General features: G+C 48.1%; 1 protein-coding gene across 1 annotated transcript in view; it reads right to left on the bottom strand.

Moving 5' to 3' along the window:
- IL17RE (interleukin 17 receptor E) overlaps positions 1-23,691 on the bottom strand; it is a 102,430-nt gene that overhangs the window by 3,106 nt on the left and 75,633 nt on the right. The window contains exons 11-14 of the mRNA XM_069643262.1: positions 21,293-21,450; positions 19,952-20,020; positions 17,828-17,879; positions 1,769-1,876 (exon numbers count right to left, since the gene is read on the bottom strand). Coding sequence (XP_069499363.1) covers positions 1,769-1,876; positions 17,828-17,879; positions 19,952-20,020; positions 21,293-21,450 — 387 coding nt within the window. The remainder of the gene's footprint in view (positions 1-1,768; positions 1,877-17,827; positions 17,880-19,951; positions 20,021-21,292; positions 21,451-23,691) is intronic.

The raw sequence follows: 23,691 nt of genomic DNA, 5'->3' as shown, positions 1-23,691 counted from the left end.
AATAACATTTCACAATAACTTTTGATCCATTTCATGGCAAATTCTGAAAAACTGCCACTGTAAATGTTGGGGGCAACTGCTCCCACATGGCACATTTCAGAAATGTCCATGGACAGCTTCATATTTTAAAAGAAAAAGCTTTCAACATGGGGTCTTCCCACAGGGAAAACAAAGGTTTTTTTCACTCGAAATATCTCAAAGCCACTAGATCAGGATTAGGGGTCCGCCAAAGGAATTTTAAATTGAGCTGCCTGATTCTGAGTTATTTGACTGTTAAGATGTGTCGCTATATCACGCATGCACCAAGTTAAACAACCTCTCCTATGCAAACTGCACACATATGTCTAGGAGATGTTAATTTTGTACATTTACACAACTACACCTAGGAAACCTCACATCAAAGTCAGGTCTAAATTTGATGTGAGTTCTCATGCGTGTATAAGATTCAAAGAAAACGCAAACTGCGTACATGTACACAATGTAAAACTCTTTTATGCCTCTTTCTTTCAAACGTGTAGGAGGCATACAGGACATGTGTTTTTCTGTGAATTTACACCAAACACTCATAAGAGTAGGAAGGGACCACGCAGGTGGTGGAAGTGACAGTGGCATACAAACCTTTAGCATTTCAACATAACATAAGCAACTTATACGCCATACACACACATGCCAAACACTTTCACACCAAAAACGCATACGTCTTAGGCCATATGGCTGTATGCCACACACTCCTATGCCGCACGCTGTTAAGCCATGTGCTCTTACACCACACACAATGCACTAGTACGTCATGCGCTCTTATGCCACGCGCTCTAAACACCACTCACTCTTGCGCTCTAAACACCACTTACTCTTACACTCTATGCTGCATACTGGCGCTGCACACTCTTATGGCAAACAGTGATATGCCTATAGACCATACACCTGATATTCAGACACCAGATACTCATTTGCCACATGCTCACACACGAAGCACTCATAAGTCACTCATACACTTCAAACTCATGTTCCATACCCTATACACTAATACGCTATACACTCATGCACTATACACTCATGCACTATACACTCATGGCTATACACTCATGGCTATACACTCATGCGCTATACACTCTCGCATAAACAAATGCAACGCACACTAATTCCCAATACACTCGAGCGCTATACAATCATAAGTCATACACCCAATCAACCATGCTGTTTACCCACTTAAAACAAAACAAAAAAAGATTTGCGTCCCGGAAAAGCACTGGGGTGTGGGGGGCAAATAGCAATAAACCCCTCCCAGCAGGGGCATTACAGGGTCTGATAATGCCCCCCCAATCAGGGTTTATCAATTAAAGATTGAATATTGCATGGCAGTGCTGATCAATGGAGCCCCAGCCGTTCTACATGGTCCAACACCAGTCCTCCGCTTGAACAGTGCCACAGAACTGGTCTGGTGAGTGATCAGTGTGATTGCTTCGAACAAGAACAAATTACATCACAGTCTACTGTATGCATCCCATGAGGTTTCAATTGTTTCAGAAACCAACAGGGAAAAGGTGTGGCCTGGAAGGGAGACAGCCCTGACCCCCAGTCAGTCCCTGGCTGTGACACATGTCAAGCGAATACTGCATTCGAGCGTTGCCTCACTCTTACCACCACAACACTCCAATCATCAGCCTTTTCAATGCCATCTTAAAATCTAAATCAGCTCTTGCTTCTTTCCACTATATGATCCAACACCAGCCTGCATTTTCCTCAGAGCACTAGCGCCCGTCCTCACCTCTCGCTGCTTTCCGTAAACTGCGGTAGTTCAGGAGGAGGCCGACGATCACCAACAAGATGACAGCCAGCACCGCAATGGCCAACAGCCCGTCCCGCCTGCGGGAGTCTGAAAAAGAACACAAAAACAGTGAGACTGGATGATCCACCCTCCAACCTCCTTTCCCCTTCACCACCATTGCCCGAAGTCAATCCTCATTCACAAGGTGCAGGCACTGTCTGCTAGCCTGGCCTCCTCGCCGGATTTAGACCAGACCAAAGGGTTTGCAGGCGCCGTCTCCAGCTGACCAGACTGCTGCTGTATGGTCTAGTTTTGGGTGCCTGACTTGCAAAATGTCTCTCTTTTACCTAGCATGCATGTTCTAAATCAGGGTTTTACAACTCCAGGCATCGAGGGCTGGAAACCTGACTGGTTTTCAGGATATCCCTCATTAATATTCATGAGAATAAATGTGCATACATTTAGAACCCTTGTATGCAAATTTGTCTCATGAATATTGATGAGGCGCCATGCTGAAAATACGATCTGGATCTGGCCCTCGATGGCTGGAGCTGGACAACCCTGTTCTAAATGGAGCTGAAGTGGCATCTATTGTATGCTGTTCAACCTCTCATCTGTTTCATTTTTAATTGTTTCACAACCCCCTGCTGTGAATCACTTGGAGCATGTCATTAAAAAGAAGGACGCACCTTAAAATAGGACATGTGGTCGTGGCATAAATGAAAAGCAGCTTATGAATTTACAAAATGGCTTCTTAGGCCTAAATAGAGGGTTCGATTGCTCATTAGGCGGCTATGAGCATCTCCAAGAAAGTACAGAGCATGCACAGAAAGGATCCCTGTGGAATCTGGCTGTAAGCCTCTGAAGGCACAGCCACCCGCCTGCACACAACCTCACATCGCACATCACCTCTGCCACTAGAATGCAGCTGAGAACCACAATAAACATTCAGAATCAGTCTCCTTGACTCGCACACTCTGACAACCTTCACAGCAGCCAACCACAAGCCTGTTCTGCTTGGGTCGCTAGCCACCCCTGCCTACCTTCATATGGGTTGAAATGCACACACGCATTCTAAATCCCTCGAACCGATCAATCTCTCATACCTCCGGCCTCGATCCTCAAAGGGCGTTCACCTACTGCGCTTTGAGGTCATATGAAAGGCGCTATATAAATGCCACAATATATCACATTAAAACAAATTAATATTCACAAGAAATACAAAAATCTTTTCTCTAAGTGTAAAGTGATCTGGTTCTTCATGGGAAATTGCAATGCTCCATCCATGATTGTATGATCCGGTACATTCACTAGCACAATTCTAGTAGGTCACAAAAGAAAGTTGTAAACGACCACTTCTGCATCCACAGACAAATCAATTCACTCTCCAACTGCCCAACGGCGGAACACGCAGCACTCATCCAACATTACACACCAAGGCTCCCTGCATGCCTCACCGCATGCAGACACGAACTTGGACATGCAGACAGGTAGACCACCACTCCTCTCCCTCCGTACCCTCCCTCCCAGAGAGAGACCGAGGAATACAGAAACAATACGACAGACCTGGGGAAAACACCAAACCACCACAGACTGTGGCACAACCTCCACAGCCACACACATGCACACGCGCACACACAAAGCCACGCAGAGAGCAAACAAGTCAAAGTTGGAAGAAGACACATCTACTTCAGCAACCAAAGCTCAAACACACACCCAAAGAACCCTCCTCGACAATGAAGTTGGCCAAAAGCAAGTCATCAAAGAAGGTAACACAGAACAATTGAAAGAGAAGACATCAAAGGACTCGGTTGGTCCACAACTGGCTAGAAGCAGAAACCCATGACTAGCTGAAAAACATCAAACAGTAACACTAAAATGATGTGCACAGGCAGCGCTCCAACAACTGCAATGGTTGATCTGGAGCTCACCAACAGGACTCATGCGGCTCCCAACCCACTGCATCCGTAACAAAACAGAAAACGATCTATGCGGTCCATGGAACCGCATCAGACACCTGCAGCGCCAACCACGCTGTTACCACACCTAGCCCACCTGGTGTTACGGTAGCCCACCAAAACCCAAAAGACAATGAACTATAGTACAATCCATCCCAGCCTAGAACTGACTACCTCTGCTTCGCCCCTATAAACACTTGAGCACAGGGGCGTTATAAATGACATATCATATCATACAAGGCAGGACAAAGCAACCACTTTTCTGCATACCTAGAGACGCAGCAACAACAACAACAAAACATTGGTGAGATCCACTTGGCCATTCCAGAGGATGATGGCACACCAAACCCTGGAACCCACCATCGCACATCACGAAATGATATGATTGGTTATTTATAACGCGCTTAATATCCAGAGGTTTCTAAGTGCAGACCCGGGGATTGGACCTGTGTTGGTCCATATCGTCTTGCTTCCAAGGCGAGCACGTTGCCTCTGAGCTATCCTCCCGAGATGACATACCACACAAGGGCCACCACAACAATTCCTGGAATCGAACCTGTCAATTCCAGAGGAGGAGTGCATTCCAGTCCCAGGAACCCACAACACACTGCAAAAGGCAAGCAACCACCATTTATGGAACCCACCAAGCCATTCTAGAAGATGGCAACATCCCCAATACTGGAACACGTCACCCACACAACATACTGCATGGTGCAAACCTAGGCACAAGCAAGGATATCCCTGGAGCCACACAGTGAACCAGAGGGCGAGTGGCACGCCCAACACAAGCATCCCACCCAGCTAATATATCCCACAACATTAGTGTACAATTAATCAAAATGCCCAAACTTATGATAATCTCCAAAGGAACTCACCTGACAATTTCTGAGGACAGATTGAGCAGACAAAACAATGGATGACAATGCAATCACCCCAGCAGTTACCTAATGACCAACATCTCAATCAACATGGGGTTGCGGCAATAATAGGATCCAACTGGACACCCCACACCCACAAGGTACCAAAACCTCTGTCTACCAAAACTAGTGGCAAACACCTCGGGACAAGGGAAATCTATTCCCTCCTGAACGAGCGACATGAAAAGGGCAATGTAAATCCTACAGGCCTCCAGGCCTGAACATTAACACTCGCCAACCACTTAGCTGGACAGGGAACCACTAATAGGCAGGAGGCCACCACAAATTACTAACAGCATGACTAGTCAAGGAGATCTCCAAGCGTCCAGACCCTCTCGCCTCTGTGCCTCCACCTCCAGCTTCTCCAACTCTTGGAGATGCCTCAATAATTCAGGGTCAATTGGGCCTACATAGAGTCATATTGTGCAATAAAATACATTTAGGCAAATTCAGAAGGAATAAACATCGTCTATCCTGGGTGGCTCCTCTTAAGGCCTTAGTGAATAGGGAGTTTGATCAGTTACACAACTGATTAACCTAGCCTTCTTTTTAGGCTTAACAATGATTTTAAACTATTTAATGTTCTTCTTTCAATTATTTTAAATAGGGTAGCGTGTCCCTGGTAACGCCTGGCGTTACAAACAGTTGCTTTAGAAGTGAATCGCCTAAAGTCCACGTGTGTGCTACTGATAGTTTTTGTTGTGGTGCTGGCACACTGGCAGACACCTGGTTATGAGGTGGTGGTGCCAGTCTTGGGTGCACTACCACTCGTCAGTACCTTTTCCTTATGCAGGAGAGGCCTGGCAGGAGGTTAAGGGCCAAAGATATACAAAGCATGAGGGAATTATACATATAATGCTTTAAATTGGCAATCGGATAAAAGGCGGAGTGCTGGGCGGGAGCATAAAGGCTCTCTTTGAGGGTTCTCCTTTTTGTAGGCTCTGGGTAGATGGGTCACTAAAATGAGGTCTTCAGCTAAGTACCCTTGGGTCTTTTGAAAAACATGAAACTTGCAATCTGACAAATGACGGAGTCTACCCCAACGCACTCTATTTATTAATGTGATCTTAGAGTGCAAAATGTAGGTAAAAGTCCATTCGCTTTCAATGCAATGATTGTATTTTTGTTTCAGGAGCAATAATTTTTACTCGCATAAGAGAGCACTCTCACTCTCCAGGGCCATCAGATATATTAATTTCTTTATTTTGCCATTTGTACAGCGCGCCTAACCCGTGGGCATCAGGGCACTTGATAACATGTTATGTTTGCATTATGACTTTGCTTCACGTCAAATACAACATGTTCAGGTGTTTAGGTTTAATGCCAACTCATTGAATTTAGTTAGCACTTTTTAAAAACGTATTGTACCACAAATAGGTAAGTGATCGGTTGGAATTAGGCATATGGAAAGGGCGGTTGCGCGGTGTTTGCGGAGGGTGCAGCAGGCCCCCCCCCCTGCACTTTGCAGTAAAAAAGATAGTGAAAAAAATGTTCTCCCTTTGTAAAGACCGGTAGGGGGTGTCTGTACTTCTGCTCTCTATATGGTAGAGGAGAGGCACAGCGGACCCCAGCCAAGATTCTCTATAGGGTAGCAATGGACGAGCAATCAAGGCCTAGCTTCTTATTAGGTGATGCGGGCTGGTTCTTAAGTACAGTGTAGTCCCCGAACCTCCACAAAGGAATGTCCACACACTATTACTGAAAACACAGTCTTTATATAATTAATATTCAAAGGTATGTACACGATCACAATAACGCACTTTGTACTTGGAAGTCAATAATGATGAATATATACACGTCTAGAGTGGTACCACTAATGTTATCAAATCTCATTGTAGTGCATCAACTGTACGGTTAAAATGTCACACAGATCAATAACGAGTAAACCAGCAATAGAGATAGGTAGGATCGTAAGATGGTTCAAGCAATAGGCAGAATGCTGACCCCTACCACTAGGCACAGTTCTGTGTGGAGACCCCCCCCCCCCCACCTGGGCAACCTGTAAATAAAGATATATAGCACAAGCCCAGTCCATATATTGTCCGATAGCCTTACTTCTTCCTATTAAGGTTTTACCCCCCCAATGTACCTGGTGGAGTCGAGTTCTCCGACGATGCACCGACCGATCCTTCTTGAGTGCCTCCCTTTCAGGCGGGAGCCACGGATCGTCGAGAGGTGTCCGGGAACTTAGCGTTCGGTGTCGGGGAATCGACGGCCCTTCTTGAGTGCCCTCCCTTTAAGGCAGGAGTCATGGGTCGGTGAACTATGGCAGGGAAGTGGCAGCTGCGTTCCTAGCGGTGCTCGTCGACGACAGAGTGTTGGCGTCCTGCAAGGAAAAGGCGTGCGGGGCACCTCGGTGACAATAGTTCTGGACCGCAAAGAGATGATGAAGAACTGTGGCCCAGCAAGGGCGTCGAGTCGTCGGCGTCTCTGCGGTCTTTAGGTGGCGGGAAACCCACCGGTGGATGCTCCTCGGTGCGTCGACGGTCGGGCCTTCTCCAGCGGGAGACAAGCGGATGACGATGCAGACGAGAGCGTCCGATGATCAATGGAGGTTCTTAGGCAAACGGGAGCACGGCGGCTCCGGTCAGCGACGGCGGTCGTTGACAGTGGCAGACAACAGTCCGAGTGCTTCTCCTTGGAGTTACACAGCAGTCCCCGTATCGGGTCGGCAGCCTGTCGTAGGTCTGTCTACCAGGGTGCGTTGGCAAAGATCAGCTATGCACGATGGTCCCTCGTAGCTCGGGAAGAGGGCGCCTTACCAGGTCCTCTCTGGGTCAGTCCTTTGAGGCACAACAGCTTTCAGATTGTGAAGGAGAGCAACAGCAATTCTTCTCGTCCAGCAGGGCTTCAAGGTCAAGCGTCAGTTAATCCAGTTACTCGTCGTAGTGGACTTCAGCTTCTGAACACGATTCCTAGCAGTGAGAGGTCCCCAGATATACTGTTGATCTCCCATTCATTCCGCTGGGTCACACTCAAGCATCCAATCACGACTACGGGCATTCATGCAGGCAGGCAGCCAATCAGGCACACGAGGTATTTAGGCCATTCACTTCTCTCCAGACACTCACAACAAGTTGTGTGTATTGGGACAAGTACCGAGCCATTCAACACTCCAAGCTGCATTCATACCCGTTTCGGGCAGGGTTGTCTCAGTCATTGTGTCAACCACCAGATACTAGACACCCACAACACAGAATGTACATTCGTCACACACTCTATTCACCCAGGTCCCACCCACAGGAGGTACCCACAACATACATCACCGGGAAGGCTCCAGCTAGTCTGACTGGGCCTTCACAAATACACCATATATGGCACTTCCATCCAACAGCCAGTCAGGGGGAAGGGACAGAGTCAGGGCTTCCCAGGACTTTGGGAAAACAAGGTAATGGGTAATAGAAAGCAAGAGGCCACCGGGACCATCTTGTTTTCCATCAGGAATCAACTGATCCCAATGGCAGGGCCGGGGTATCCCAAAATGTAGGATACTCTGCGCACCTGTCAAATTCAGCATGGAGCTGCCACCAGCCCTTACCCTGCTCTGTGGGCTACCTACAGGTGCCCAAAAACATACACTAGGGGCATAGGGTCGTACCCCCCACCCATGGGTGCCATAAGGGTATCCCATGGGTCAGTTCACCAAAATAAAAGAAAGAGCTGCACCGCCAGGAGTCCCACTTGAACTCCTGCGCGGAGAACACAACAGAACACACGATAAAAAGCAGTAAAGGACAAGGATACGGAGGCCCTGTCCCTCCGATGCATTTCCAGCATCACAGTCGCCCCACCCAGACTGAGGTGGAGGGTGCCTAATCTCCCACGGGATAGGCACCCTCATCCAGACAGTCAACATACCTTCTGGAAAGGGCATCTGCATTATCGTGACTCTTCCCTGGTCTGTGCTCTATGGTGAAGTCTAGCCCTTGCAGGCTAATGGACCACCTGAGCAGTTTCGGTTCTCACCCTTCATCTGCATAAGCCACTTTAGGGGCTTATGATCCGTTTGGACCTTGAAGGTAGACCCTGTAAGGTAGGGCCTAAAACACCTAAGGCGCCAAACTATACTAAAACATTCCTTTTCAACAGTAGCCCACCTAAGTTCTCTACCCTTGAGTTGTCTACTGATGAATATGATAGGATGTTCTCTCCCTTTGTCATCTAACTGGGACAAGACAGCTCCAATTCCGGTGTCGCAGGCATCCGTCTGGACGATAAAGGGTCGGCTGTAGTCAGGCGCACACAACACGGGTGCCCGACACAGACTTTCTTTCAAGCCTTTAAAGGCCCTCTGACAGTCTTCAGTCCATTTGACCTTCCTAGGCTGCTTGGATGAAGTCAGAGCTGTCAGTGGTGCAGCTATGGTTCCATAGTCCGCCATGAAATTGCGATAGTACCCAGTGAGACCCAAAAAGGCTCTCACCTGGGTTTGAGTAGTGGGAGACTCCCAGTCCTGTACATCCTGTACCTTACTGTGGAGAGGTTGGATTTGACCCCCTCCTACCTCATGACCAAGATACGTGACTTTCCCCTGAGTTATCTGGCACTTGGTAGCCTTGATAGTGAGGTTAGCCCTCTTTAAGGCCTGCAACACTCTACCCAGATGTGTCAAGTGCTCTTCCCAAGTGGAACTGTAGACGGCAATGTTGTCTAAATAAGCCCCACAAAAGGCTTCCAGCCCACTGAGAGCATGATTGACCAATCTCTGGAAGGTGTCATGGGCATTCTTCAACCCAAAAGGCATGACCCTAAACTTGTAGAGTCCCTCTGGTGTAGAGAACACCGTCTTTTCCTTGGCATGGTCCGTCAGAGCTATTTGCCAATAGCCTGAGGTGAGGTCAAAGGTGCTCACAAATTTGGCAGCACCTATGGTGTCCACAAGCTCATCAGCCCTGGGCAAGGGGTGCGCGTCAGTTTTGGTGACGGCATTGACTCCTCGGTAGTCCACACAGAACCTCCAATCCTTGGTACCGGCCTGGGAACTTGCCTTGGGGACAAGGACCACTGGACTGGACCAGGGACTGGTTGAGGGTTCAATAACACCCAGATCCAACATCTTGGTGACCTCAGCCTGGATGTGGTTCTTAACCGTATCTGACATTCGGTTGCTCCTGCTCTTGACAGGCACACTGTCACCAGTGTCAATCTCGTGCTTACACCACGGTGTAAGGCCTGGCGTCAGCGAAAACAGAGAGGCATACTGCTGGAGCAAAGTCCTGCAGGCCCTCTGCTGCTCGGTTGTCAAATCTGGAGAGAGCTGTACTCCCTCCACTGAGCCATCCTGAGGGTTGCTATACAGCAAATCAGGAAGGGGCTCACTCTCATCCTCTTCTTGCTCTGAAGCCAGCAAGAGACATGAGACTTCTGCTCGCCTGTGGAACGGCTTGAGCCTATTAACATGGAATACCTGAGGGGCTACCCCTGGGATTCCCATGTCAACCAGATAATTGACCTCACCCATCTTGGAGACTATCCGGAAGGGTCCAGTCCATTTATCTGCCAATGCCCGAGGCTTGGTAGGCTCCATCACGAGGACCTTCTGTCCCAGAGTCCAATCGACTTGCGATGCTTTAAGGTCATGCCAGTATTAGTTCGATTCCTGGCTGGCCTTGAGATTCGCTGTTGCCTGACCTCTCATATGTGTCATCCTCCGTCTGAGGCCTAACACATAGTCCCCCACTTGCTTGGCGGGACCGGGAGGGGTGGCTTCCAAGCCTTCTCTGATCAAGGCGAGGGGCCCCCTCACGGGATGTCCAAAGAGCAACTCAAAGGGGCTGCAACCAACACCCTCTTGAGGTACCTCTCGGTAAGCAAACAGCAGGCATGGCAGGAGATCATCCCATTTCCTCCTTAGGAGCTCTTCCAAAGCACCTAGCATGCCCTTGAGAGTTTTATTAAATCTCTCAACCAGACCATTGGTCTGGGGGTGGTAAGAAGTGGAGAACTTTTAGGTTACCCCGCATTCTTTCCACATGTTTTTCATGTAACTAGACATGAAGTTGGATCCTCGGTCAGAGACAACCTCCTTGGGGAATCCAAAGTGGGTGAAAATGCCCAGGAGGACCTGGGCAACCACCTTGGCAGTAACAGTCCGAAGGGGTATAGCCTCAGGGTACCTGGTGGCATGATCTACCAAAACCAGGATGAACCGATGTCCACCTGACGTGGGAGGGTCAAGGGTTCCGACGATGTCGATGCCCACCCTCTCAAATTGTGTGCCAACCACTGTCAATGGCTGCAGTGGGGCGATGACACTGCCTCCAGTCTTGCCAGACAACTGACAAGTTGGGCAGGTCCTGCAGTTGGACTCCACTTCTACTCCCATCCGGGGCCAGTAGAAATGGGCAGAGAGCCTCTGCTTAGTCTTCTTGGTACCAAGATGACCAGCCAAGGGCACCTCACGCGCCAACTGCAGTAGGAAGGGCCTGAAAACCGGGGGTACCACCAACCTCTTGAGGACACCAGGTTCAGGCTTAGTGGGCTCACTAACAAGGAGCTCACCCTCCCAATAAATCCGGAAAGTCCTAGGCACTTTGCCTTGTGCCTGGGACAGGGCCTGTTTCCTCAGACCCTCGAGAGATGGACACTCTCTCTGTCCTTTACAGAAGTCTGCCCGGGAGGGTCCCCCTTCAGCTAACAAGCATTGAAGATCGGGATGATACTCCTGGTTGAGAACCTCTCCCACAGGAGAGTCTTCTGGCTCTTCTCCCACAGGAGTTGAGATGGGGTTTACCACTGGACCCAGCCCGTCCGGAGCATGGATCCCAATGGGTGCTGTAGGAACAATAGGAAGAGAAGGGGCTCCCTCCACAGAGGTGGCCTTCTTGCTCTTCCTTCATCGTGCCTTAGGCCATGCCTTCGGCTCGGGTACCTGACTCACAGCCAGACCCGGTGTCACCTGTGACCTAGTGATCGCAGCAGCAGTCATTGGAAGACCATCTGCGATCAATCCCAACTCGACTAGATCGTTACCTAACAGAATGTTAGCAGGGACGTTGTCCTGAACCAGGACAGGACACGTTGCTGTCTTGTCTCCAATTACGAGTGTGACTCAGGCTACAGGCGATAATTTGGGAGGCCCACCAGCTAACCTGGTGGTTCTCAGAGGAGCATCTACATAGTCCTCTGGCTTGAGCAGGGTCCTGTCCACCACTGTCATGCTTGCCCCAGTGTCTCTCAAACCAGTAGAAGGCTGGCCATTCAGGAGGACACTTCTCGAAAATCTATGGGTGTTCTGTGGGATAATCGCCAGTACTTCCGCGTACTGGTCCCTGGCCCCAAGGGACACTAAGGAAATCTCTACGGGAGCACCAAAGGTGGTCCCTGTAGAGGAGGGGAGGACAGTGGCCTCCACCTCAGACATGGGTTAAGGGTAGGTCAGGCTGACAGCCTGTACTCCGAGTGCCTTACCTTTACACTTGGAGTCACCCCTTTTGTGATCCAGAGCCCCACAGTCCCAACAAGTGCCGGGAGTAGGGGTACGGTACTGGAACCACCGGGAGCCTGCTTTGCAGCAGGTGGACCACTACTCTTATTCCCACCCACAGATGACTTATCCCCACTAGATTTTTGGGTCTTGGGAGAGGAAGGTTTAGGTTTATTTGACTGTGACTGCTTTTGGGACTCCTCAGTTTTCTGAGAGGCCCCCTTTTCTTTGTCCTTGTCCTTCCCACTGGATTCCTTAGGGGACACCTGGTGGGAGACCCACTTGTCAGCCAGCCTAGCCAGCTTAAAGGGATCCAAAATGTTCTGGTCAGCAACATACTGACGCAGCTCCGGTGAACAGGCTTCAGAAAAATGCTCAAAAAACAACAGGTGGGACAATTCAACAAAAGTTTTCACCTTGTAAACATCAATTCACCCCATCATATTCATGTGTGCAGCACTCAGCCAGTCAACCCAAGACACATTCTCTCTTTTCTTAAAATCCCTGACTTTTTTAAGGTATTGGGTAGGTGTCTTGCCAAACTTGGCAATCAAAGCAGATTTCATACACTCATACTGACCCCGTTCTTCCACACTCAGCTTCAGAATACAGTCATATCCAGTTTGAGGCACTCTGCTTTGCAAACACTTAGCCCAATCTCTTTTGTCAACATCATGAATTGCACAAGCCATTTCAAACGCTTCAATCCATTGGAGGATATCAGAACCCTCCGAAAACACACCAACCAAATCCTTCATAAATTTAGTGGCTGGGGACCTGACACTCTCACTGGGTTTCGCTGAAGTCTCCACTCGAGCTTTCTCTAGCTGGATTCTCTGACATTCAGTGTCCTTGTCGTTGAGTTCAAAATCCCTATTCTTGCGTTCCACTTGTTGCGCCAGCTCCTCTTTCTTAAGCTCAGCATCTATTTCCAACTTGCGATATTCAAAGGCCAATTTCATCCTTAATAACTCAAGCTCCAAGGAATTGCTGGGGTTTGGAACAGAGGCAGCAGGAATGGCGGCATTCCCAGAAACAGATTCAGTAGAAACCCCAGGGGCAGAGTCCTCATTGGTTGCATTCCCCCCCCCTCATCAAGAGTTTCACCATCGGTCTGGTAGTCCACCAGGGCAGCTATTAGCTCAGCCCTAGAATTATCCACAAAGTCTAATTCCCTGGCTTCACAAGCACTCTGGAGAGCCTCTAAGCTCATCCGAGTCAATTTACCATTCGCAATAGACTCCATTGCTTGTAATGCAGTTATTTTGTACACACCCAAACCTTAATCGAATAAAGTGTCGATATTTTGTAAGTGGCATGGTTATACACTGAGTCTTAAAACCATAAGCATCCCACCGCTGCCAACAGTGTAAAGACTGGTAGGGGGTGTCTGTACTTCTGCTCTCTATATGGTAGAGGAGAGGCCTAGCCAAGATTCTCTATAGGGTAGCAATGGACGAGCAATCAAGGCCTAGCTTCTCAGGAGGTGATGCGGGCTGGTTCTTAAGTACAGTGTAGTCCCCGAACCCCCACAAAGAAATGTCCACACACTGTATTACTGAAAACACAGTCTTTATATAATATTCAAAGGTATGTACACGATCACAATGACGCACTTTGTACTTGGAAGTCAATAATGATAAATATATACACGTCTAGAGTGGTACCACTAATGTTATCAAATCTCATTGATCTGTGTGACATTTTAACCGTACAGTTGATGCACTTTAATAACGAGTAAACCAGCAATAGAGTTAGGCAGGAACGTAAGATGGTTGAAACAATAGGCAGAATGCTGACCCCTACCCCTAGGCACAGTTCTGTGTGGATATCCCCCCCACCTGGGCAACCTGTAAATAAAGATATATAGCACAAGCCCAGTCCATATATTGTTCGATAGCCTTACTTCTTCCTATTAAGGTTTTACCCCCCCAATGTACATGGTGGAGTCGAGTTCTCAGATGATGCACCGACCGATCCTTCTTGAGTGCCTCCCTTTCAGGCGGGAGCCATGGATCGTCGAGAGGTGTTGGGGAACTTGGCGTTCGGTGTCGGGGATTCGACGGCCCTTCTTGAGTGCCCTCCCTTTAAGGCAGGAGTCATGGGTCGTCGAACGTCCGACGGTGAACAGGGTGAACTATGACAGGGAAGTGGCAGCTGCGTTCCTAACGGTGCTCGTCGACGACAGAGCATTGGCGTCCTGCAAGGAAGAGGTGTGCGGGGCACCTCAGTGACAATAGTTCTGGACCGCAAAGAGGAGATGACGAACTGTGGCCCAGCAAGGGCGTCGAGTCGTCGGCGTCTCTGCGGTCTTTAGGTGGCGGGAAACCCACCGGTGGATGCTCCTCGGCGCGTGGACGGTCGGGCCTTCTCCAGCGGGAGACAAGCGGACGATGCAGACGAGAGCGTCCGATGATCAATGGAAGTTCTTAAGCAAACGGGAGCACGGCGGCTCCGGTCGGCAACGGCAGTCATCGACAGTGGCTGACAACAGTCCGGGTGCTTCTCCTTGGAGTTCCACAGCAGTCCCCGTATCGGGTTGACAGCCTGTCGTAGGTCTGTCTACCAGGGAGCGTTGGCAAAGATCAGCTGTGCACGATGGTCCCTCGTAGCTCGGGAAGAGGGCGCCTTACCAGGTCCTCTCTGGGTCAGTCCTTAGAGGCACAACAGCTTTCAGATTGTGAAGGAGAGCAACAGCAATTCTTCTCGTCCAGCAGGACTTCAAGGTCAAGAGTCAGTTAATCCAGTTACTCGTCGTAGTGGACTTCAGTTTCTGAACACGATTCCTAGCAGTGAGAGGTCCCCAGATATACTGTTGATCTCCCATTCATTTCGCTGGGTCACACTCAAGCATCCAATCACGACTACGGGCATTCATGCAGGCAGGCAGCCAATCAGGCACACGAGGTATTCAGGCCATTCACTTCTCTCCAGACACTCACAACAAGTTGTGTGTATTGGGTCAAGTACCGAGCCATTCAACACTCCAAGCTGCATTCATACCGGTTTCAACCATCAGATTCTAGACACCCACAACACAGAATGTATATTCATCACACACTATTCCCTCAGGTCCCACCCACAGGAGGTACCCACAACATACATCACTGGGAAGGCTCCAGCTAGTCTGACTGGGCCTTCACAACAACACCATATATGGCACTTCCATCCAACAGCCAGTTAAGGGGAAGGGACAGAGTCAGGGCTTCCCAGGACTTTGGGAAAACAAGGTAATGGGTAATAGAAAGCAAGAGGCCACCAGGGCCATCTCGTTTTCCATCAGGAATCAACTGATCCCAATGGCAGGGCCGGGGTATCCCAAAATGGAGGATACTCTGCACACCTGTCAAATTCAGCATGAAGCATGCCACCAGCCCATACCCTTCTCTGTGGGCCACCCACAGGTGCCCAAAAACATACACTAGAGGCACAGGGTTGTACCCCCCCCACCCGTGGGTTCCATAAGGGTATCCCACGGGTCCGTTCACCAAACCAAAAGAAAGAGAGCTGCACCGCCAGGAGTCCCACATGAACTCGACAGAACACACGATAAAAAGCAGTAAAGGACAAGGATACGGAGGCCCTGTCCCTCTGATGCATTTCCAGCATCACACCCTCTCAAATTCCTTCTTGGATCAGTTCTTGCACAACCCCGCCCCTGCGCACTGAAAGGTCTAGAAAAGAAAGGCTGAGAACGGCCTGCTCGTGTGCATGGGAGTGGGGTCCTCAATGGTGGCCATAGCCCTCTGCATTAATCTAATGACCGCAGCCTCCGTAACCGGGGAACGACTATATGGTAACGGAATTTGGGGCATTTGCAGGCAGGGACCGAACTCGTACACAGAGAGAAAGCAAACCAGTATTTTGATTGGACAGGTAGGCACAAGGCATTTGCATTGTACAATTGCCCTACACACTTTCCCCCTGATAGGAGTACGCCACCCTCGCGCCCCAGCAACGAAGACAGGGCTCGGCGTCCGGAGGAGTCAAGAGGGCATCCAGTAACTTGCACTTGATAAGAATTCTGAGAGGGGGGCCGGGTATTGCACTCACATAGGTTCTGAGGGTGGGGAACGTATCGCACTTAAACGTACTTTTAGGTCAAGCAATTTTACCAATTTGGAGGAGGATAAGAAATTGCATTGAATCACCAGTGGAGCTTGGCACTGCAAGCAACCCTAAGGCATATGCGGGTGGGCATTGCCGCTTCATTGGAAGTTTTAGCACACTTGAAGGACCGGGGACGGGCAAGGTATCACTCTGAGATCCACACAGAGTGGGTATTTATTGTATTTAAATCCTATGTGAGATAAAGCACTGCTCTGCTACCTAGATGGAACTCAAGGGGTTGACAATGTTGCATGTACAGGTAACCCACTTTTCCTTCTGAACTCCACACCTTCAGAACCTAGCCAAAGGCACGGCCACACTCTCACACACTTCTGCTCTCACACACAACTCAAAAACTGTTGCAAAACATCCTTGCCATAAGAATGCAGCTACCTTTCACAACAGAAATGTGCACTGTAGCTACACACATAACTACCTATCCTCTCACATACCCCCCTCCCGCTTATCTCCTAGTATACCGCCTCCACCCATTCTTGTGGCATTCAGACATGTAGACACAGTCTTGGCCACCCACTCATAACTTTAATGGCCAAAATGCACACACGCATAATAGTACTTCACAATGTTCCCATTCTTGGGACTTTGGTCCCACCAAGGGCGTTCAACCAACAGCACGTTCAGACCATAATTATGGTGAAAGGCGCTATACCTGGGAAATAAGAGGCACATGGCAGCAGAACTGAGCACGGATATGTGTGTGTAAGGGTCACATGATTGTACATTGAGAGTCACATGTGGCACAATTAGGTACTAAGAGCCACAGGAGGCCAGAACCTGGTACTGAAAGCTGCATTGGGTGAAGCTCACTGGGGTAACACACAGCATAAACGTGTCTTTTACAATGACAAAGTTCTGAAGCAGTGTTGTATGCATGTGGCACATTGTAAAACACCAAAGAAATAAATACCGTCCAATTTTGGTCAGACAATTTTTCTTTGGTCACAAGCATTGTGGAACTGGCTTTACAGCGGCAATGCTGGCATGTATTGTGACATGGCCTCCGTATTTTCTTTGGTCACAGCCAAAATGCATTGTTGAATGCATAGCATCTACTATCCAAGTGTTACATTGCTCTACCTTTAAAACAGATAGTACATTTTACTGCCTTTACACATTTTTCCGTGAAATTTGTGCTGTAAAAAGCCCAATTTTGACCCTTTGTTATTAGAACACACCCATTAGTTCATGTTTTCTGAGCACAATTCTTTAAAAAGCTTTACATTCCACCACTTAAAATTTCCCAACCTTCAACAATTCTGGGATTAATGAATACTTTATTATTTGGCTAAACGGCAATGAGAGGACGGCTATCCTACGAGAGATGGGATGAAGCCCAGTCAGCCCTGTTCCACTCAAAAGATCTCCCTATTGAGGGCCGAATCCTTCACACTTAGTAGACATGTGCTTGGCTCTTTACAGCTTTTCAGAGGCACCGACCTATTCGGAAATTCCCACCTAGGCCAGTCCACCTCTGATGATAAAAGAGCTTTTTATAAAGTGCAATAGGAAAGTTTGGAATATCCCCTATAAGGTATGTGTTTACCCACCTTAATCAAAGAGAGTCACCTAGACGAGGGGCACTGGACCCTGTTAAAATACATACATGTAATGACAATGGAATACTCACAGTCAGGACAGATGAGTTCTTTTACTGCGATGCGAACATCGGACCGCCACACCTGGGGAGGCAAAGAAGAGAGTGCCCAAATGAGATGGTTTTAGGCTTGTTTCTGAGGCTGTAGAACACGGGTCTCAAAGTCCAGCCCTTCAGACTCTAATCCAGTGGTCTTCAAACTTTTTTGGCCTGGGCCCGCCCTGAGGAAAGTTTGGGCAGGCCGGGCCCCCCCAAAAGTGCCAGATGGACAGTATGTAGAAATCGCTATGAACTTTTGAGTGTCGTTATCGCACCCTACTCCCAGTACAGACCCTGGGCTCTCCCCACCCTACTCCCACCACTATCCCAGTGCTGCCGCCCATCCTGCTCCCACCACAGACCCATAACACAAGCATACACACATCCATACACATTTAAATAAAAAATAAAATCGCCATAAACGTACCTCGTGTGGTTTCTAAAATGCCCCGCTCCAGGTTGCTCTGCCCTTATGTGCGAGGAGGCGCAGGAGCACCCCCTTGCACATACATGCAGTGCCCCAGCTAGCATTTCCAATGAGCTATGCAAGGCTGGCGAAGCCCCCAGCCTTGCATGGCTCAGTGATCATGTGCGGCTGGGGAAATGAACTGTCAAAGGCAAACAGTTTCCCTTTGACAGTTCAGCCAGCCCAGGAGCACTCCCTCAGCTGGAAAAAGCAGCTGAGGGAGTGCTCAGTGTTTCACTGGGCTGGCTCCTCGGCTCCTCCATAATGGGTGAGGTGGCCAGTGGGTGTACGCCCCCTCACCCATTATGGATGAGCCAGCAGGCTTGAACTGGCCCATAGGGCAATAGGGCGATGACTGTACCAAAAATGCAAAATGCCAGTAAAAATGGGCCACTTTGTTGGCCAATGTGGGCCAGTTTGAGGAGTTACTTCACTATGCAACTAGTAGTTTTGACCATTGTTGCTGAATAAATATTCTTTAAATATCACCATTTGTTTGCATTTGAACAAAAAACAACCCCTTTGATACTATTCAAACAGTCTGTGACTAAACACTGAATATCCATTTGCAACTGCTGGCCATTTTTTCATTGGTGCCTAAGATCGTTTTATGGCCCAGTCTGACCATGTGAGCAGCCCCTTCTCATTTCCTCCAATCTAAAAAATGCTAGGCTCTGGCGCCCCCCCTTGGGATGCAGCCACGCCCCCCTGGGGGGACGCGCCCCACAGTTTGAAGACCTCTGCTCTAATCCATTGCATGCTTTCAGGATCTTTGAACAGAATTCATTTGAATACAGTGAATCCATATGGGCAATTATTGACATAGTCCGTTGTTACCCTGAACACCTGGTTTGGTTGGGGCAAAAGACAACCAAGGTTGGAGACTCCAAATTCAAAATCTGTCATACATCTAATGTGATGTCTCATTAGAAATGCAAATGGAATTTCTGAACTAAATTAAACCTGATCGCCAATCTCAAAATCAGTCTTCTGCAACCTGCTGCTATCCAAATGTTTAGGACTATGACTCCCATGATCCCTCACCATTGCCTTTGCTGGCTAATGCTGATGGTAGTTGTAGTACAAAACATCTAGGTAGCCAGACCTTATGTTCTAAAGGCAGTGAGTTACAATTTTGGCATACAACAAACACTGTAGGGTTAGCATGATGCTGCACCTTGTTTGTGCAAATTTGAATGCAGATTGTCCAGATTCAGCATTTTTCATAAATTGCAATTCACTTCAATGTCATAAGTAACCTTCGTCGAGGAAAAATACAAGTTATTTTAGAGCGCCTCTCTGATACTTGAATTAATGTGATTTGGCTCTCATTTTGGAGTTAAGATAACCATCTTTAATTACAAACTAATGTTATGCTCCCGCACAGATCTTTAACGTTTTGGACCACAACTCCAATCAGCTCTAACCAGCATAGTCAATGATGAGGCATCATGGGAATTGTAGTACACAATAACCACAGAGCTGCAGGTTGCTGCATTCATATCCCAAGGAAGATTCCAAATCGCGGGTTGACTCTCTAAATGACGTTAGGGCTTGACCTACAAAATGAGGATAAATGCATCTTTCACCCATAACCAACCTTCACCCGGGCCTGTAAGGAAGGAGAAAGTTGAGATTTATACGGGCCTTACCAGCACACAGCTTTCACCAAACTGAAAGGGCAGGATCAACACCAACTTCTCTCGGCTGGAACCACTGGCCTATTAAAACATACATGAAGTCCCTTATTGTGAGGAATCATTCAGTTTGTATATATTCTTACAATGCTGAGCTATTCATAATACATGGCACACCCTTCCCCAGAAAGTCATGTTGGACAGCATCACAAAGGGCACAAAGTACTTTGGAGGCAATAGATAACATCATGGTGGTTCTAAAGAGCCCAGAACAAGGCCAAGCATAAACTATATCAAATATATTGCGCCCCTCTACTGAGAACAAACACAGCCGATGAGCCGTTTCTGTGCAATGGTCCCCACTCATGAGGGTATGCAACCAGGCTGTATTTTACCAGAGAACAAATATCCATTTGCCTATCAGAGAGGTCCCACCCAAAGGAACAGTCCAGCACTGAATTACTCAGCTATTCTTCTCTAGACAAGAGTATCACCACACAAAAAAACAGGACTGGATAACCACCTACAAATTGGAATGGGTCATGTTGGCAAGTATGCACATGTTTCTGCCTTGATGGCTTCATCAGGGGATGTGTCTGCAATGCTGTCACTCTCTAAGCAGAATGAGCAAGAGGTCCACATCTAGATTACCCTTAATAACTGAAACCCACTTTTGTCAAACTTTGGCTCCCACTCACGAGGGTCTCAGTATGTCTTGCCAAGTCTGCTCCCACCCACAAGGGCATAGACTAAGGAATGAATACAAGGAAAAGTGACTTTCCAAAGAGACCTTTGTCCTTGACAGGCCAAAGCCAGTAGGTCTGGTTCAGAATCAGGCACATGGCAAGTGATCCTATTCCAGAAAGTGTATGCCACAATGTGTGCCTGGTTCTCAGGCCCACCAATCCATTGGCAATGCGGCTCAGTTTGCCATAGGCATACCGGCCTCTGTGCACAATTCTCATTGGGTCAGTGCATACTTATGATATGATAGGTTATTTAGAACGTGCTTAATACCCAGAGGTTTCTAAACGCGGACCCGGGGATCAAACCTGTGGTGCTCTGTGTCGTCTTGCTTCCAAAGCGAGCACGTTGCCCCTGAGCTATCCTCCTGAGACATCATAAGTGGTCTTTTGAAGGCATGTTAGTGTAATTCAAAACCACATTGAATTAGTACATTATTGGATGAAATGAATACCCCATGCAAAGATATAATCATATGGCAGCAAGAAATGTACACTTTGCAGAAGTAATGTCCCCACTAAAATCTATACATTTCTCCGCTGTGCTTCCATACTGCACCATAGTTACACGTCCTGCCGCCTGCTGACCTGACGCCATGGTGGTCCCCCTTACCCGTGAGACGGTGTAAATGGATTCCGTTGGTGGGCACTGCCCATGCTCGCTCTTTGTGCACGTTGTCGCGCTGAAGGATGCTGAGGTGTTGATTCTGGTGCTAAAGGTCAAGACGAGGTGGAGTAGTTGCGCTTCAGCAGTGACCGTCCACACTGAACCTAAGGTAGAACGTGCGACAGCATTGCAATCAAAACGCCATTATCCTTGAACACAAGAGCAAAGCACAAGGAAGGGAACCGAATGGTATCAGGTAATATCTTCTCCATAAATAATGTTTCCAAAGATATAGTTGCCGGGAAACTGCATAGGTGAGATTTTTCATGGGGTAATTTATGGGGTAAATGGGGGTGGGACTGCGAGGGTGTACCCCGCTCCCTTAAAAATAATATGGGGGTTTGAGGGTGTTCTTGTATGGTGATATTTTTGCGGGGATATTATCACATGGAACGGACAGAATAAGGACACAGTCTCATCATTTGAGCAGGCTGCTTTAAAACCATTCAGGATTCTTGGGGGCGTACCAACGACTGGTAAAATGGCATTAGTGGGAACTACTAAGATCACACAGTGTGCATTTGGATGTTGCTTCTATTTCAATTGTAATGAATCCAATTTATCGATCTGATGGTCTCTACATCTTTAAATGAAAATATATTTTAACCCCTGGTCCCTTTTTGAGATGCCAAAGATCCACAAGTGCCTGCATCTGATCTTTTTTCACTGTCTTCCTTTTACTTTTCTTCAAGCCACTGCTGTGCAGAATGTATTTTTCCACCTCATATTTACTGATTAAAAAGTCATGTGTATACCAGTGTGGGAAAGCTGTTTATTTACATGTGTTTATTTTTCAAACATTTAAAAATGATGCCTCCCAGAAAGAGACAAAACTATCCAAGACTGATGAGCGCAACCATCGAGTCAGGTTCTTGACGCAGCGCCCAGATGCCTCCGGGTTGGGTGCGCTATCCAAATGTCAAAATAAATAAATAAACATTGCCGTGTTCCAGAGCCATATGGCAACAAGGGACCACTGACGAACGCTGCACTTGCATCCCCTTGCTCCCTAATTCGGGTTGGCTGAATATAGACCGGTTTGTGTAGGAATGACATAGAGAGCGTGAAACATGTTAAAGGCATGGTCTAGTAAACATTTTTATTGTCCCTAAGGGTCGGCCATGTTTTTTTAAGCCTAAGTGGCTCGATTTTAGAAAACTTTCCTATGGACCTTACCTGAGTTTTCGTCCATTAAACGCACGCGAAAACAAGCACCAGGGAGGCGCCATTTTCTGATAATCCTATATTTTCCCCCCCCCATCGCCCTGGCTGATCTGCTTTTGCAGCACTAAATCAATTCCCCCGCCCCTGAGCCTGTCATCAGCAGACTCGTACCGCCCATTTCCCAACGCCAAAGTACGTCTCGTGTCAACATTCTCTGCGCTTCAGCTAATGACGTGTCGCTATGGAAATGGCAGGACGCCTTTTCCTCAATAAGTATAAACAGACCGTTTCACAACACACAGCAGCAGATTTTCGATTCCATTCCTCTCTCTGTGTCACTTTGAGTATTCTGTGACTCGTTTCAGTGCTCTGGTCAGCTACCTTCGCCACTTGTAGCCCGTGTGAACAGATACCAGTACCACCGCTATAAATTATTTTAGTTTGTTTAACACACAATAGCTACAATAATGCCCTACATGTACGAGCCCGAGTATACCGAGGAGGAACTACTGGAAAGGGAAGCACGCAAACACGATGGGGATTCGGACGGCAGTTGGCAGGACGAATCAACAGATGAAGAGCCTGGGCCTAGTCGAATGGACGGCGTCTCCACCTGGTGCACATGCAATCGGTGCGAGCTAATGCCAACTGAGGACGAGAACTGCTGCTGCCGAGAAAACTCTGGATGCCTGGCCTACATTTCGGAAGGCGAGCCACGACCGCAATGCATCACCGAGCTGCCAGACTTCAGGGCAGCCTGCCTCACACGGGCCGTGTTGAGAATAATGATGGTGCTTATGCACGAACTTCGCGCAACTGTTCTTCCTCGTAATCCGAGTAACGAGTAAGTATACTCTGCTTGTCATGCCACTCCTATTTCATGTTCTTCTACTATATCCAAAATTACATCTACATATCTTTGTAACGCATGTAAGTCGATCAATAGTGTGCATTGTCTAGAAAGCATTTGTCCGTGCAGAATGCCATTAGTTACAAGAATTGTCATTGACAACAAATGTTTATTAAACTTATCTTGGTCATTTAAAAACAGTTTGTTTCATTCCTTTTCACAGGTGGCACAGGCTGGTGGCCTATCGTTCCTTTACATGGTGGCTCCACGGCAGGCTTGGACACCGCGTTCGAAGAGTGATACCCGCCTGTGCCGTTCGTGCCATTAGAGA

The sequence above is a fragment of the Ambystoma mexicanum genome, chromosome 2p (assembly GCF_040938575.1).
Source record: "Ambystoma mexicanum isolate Mex_15411 chromosome 2p, UKY_AmexF1_1, whole genome shotgun sequence".
Lineage (NCBI taxonomy): Eukaryota > Metazoa > Chordata > Amphibia > Caudata > Ambystomatidae > Ambystoma > Ambystoma mexicanum.
Note: the sequence above shows the minus strand (reverse complement) of the source record. Positions and strands in the feature narration are given on the sequence as shown.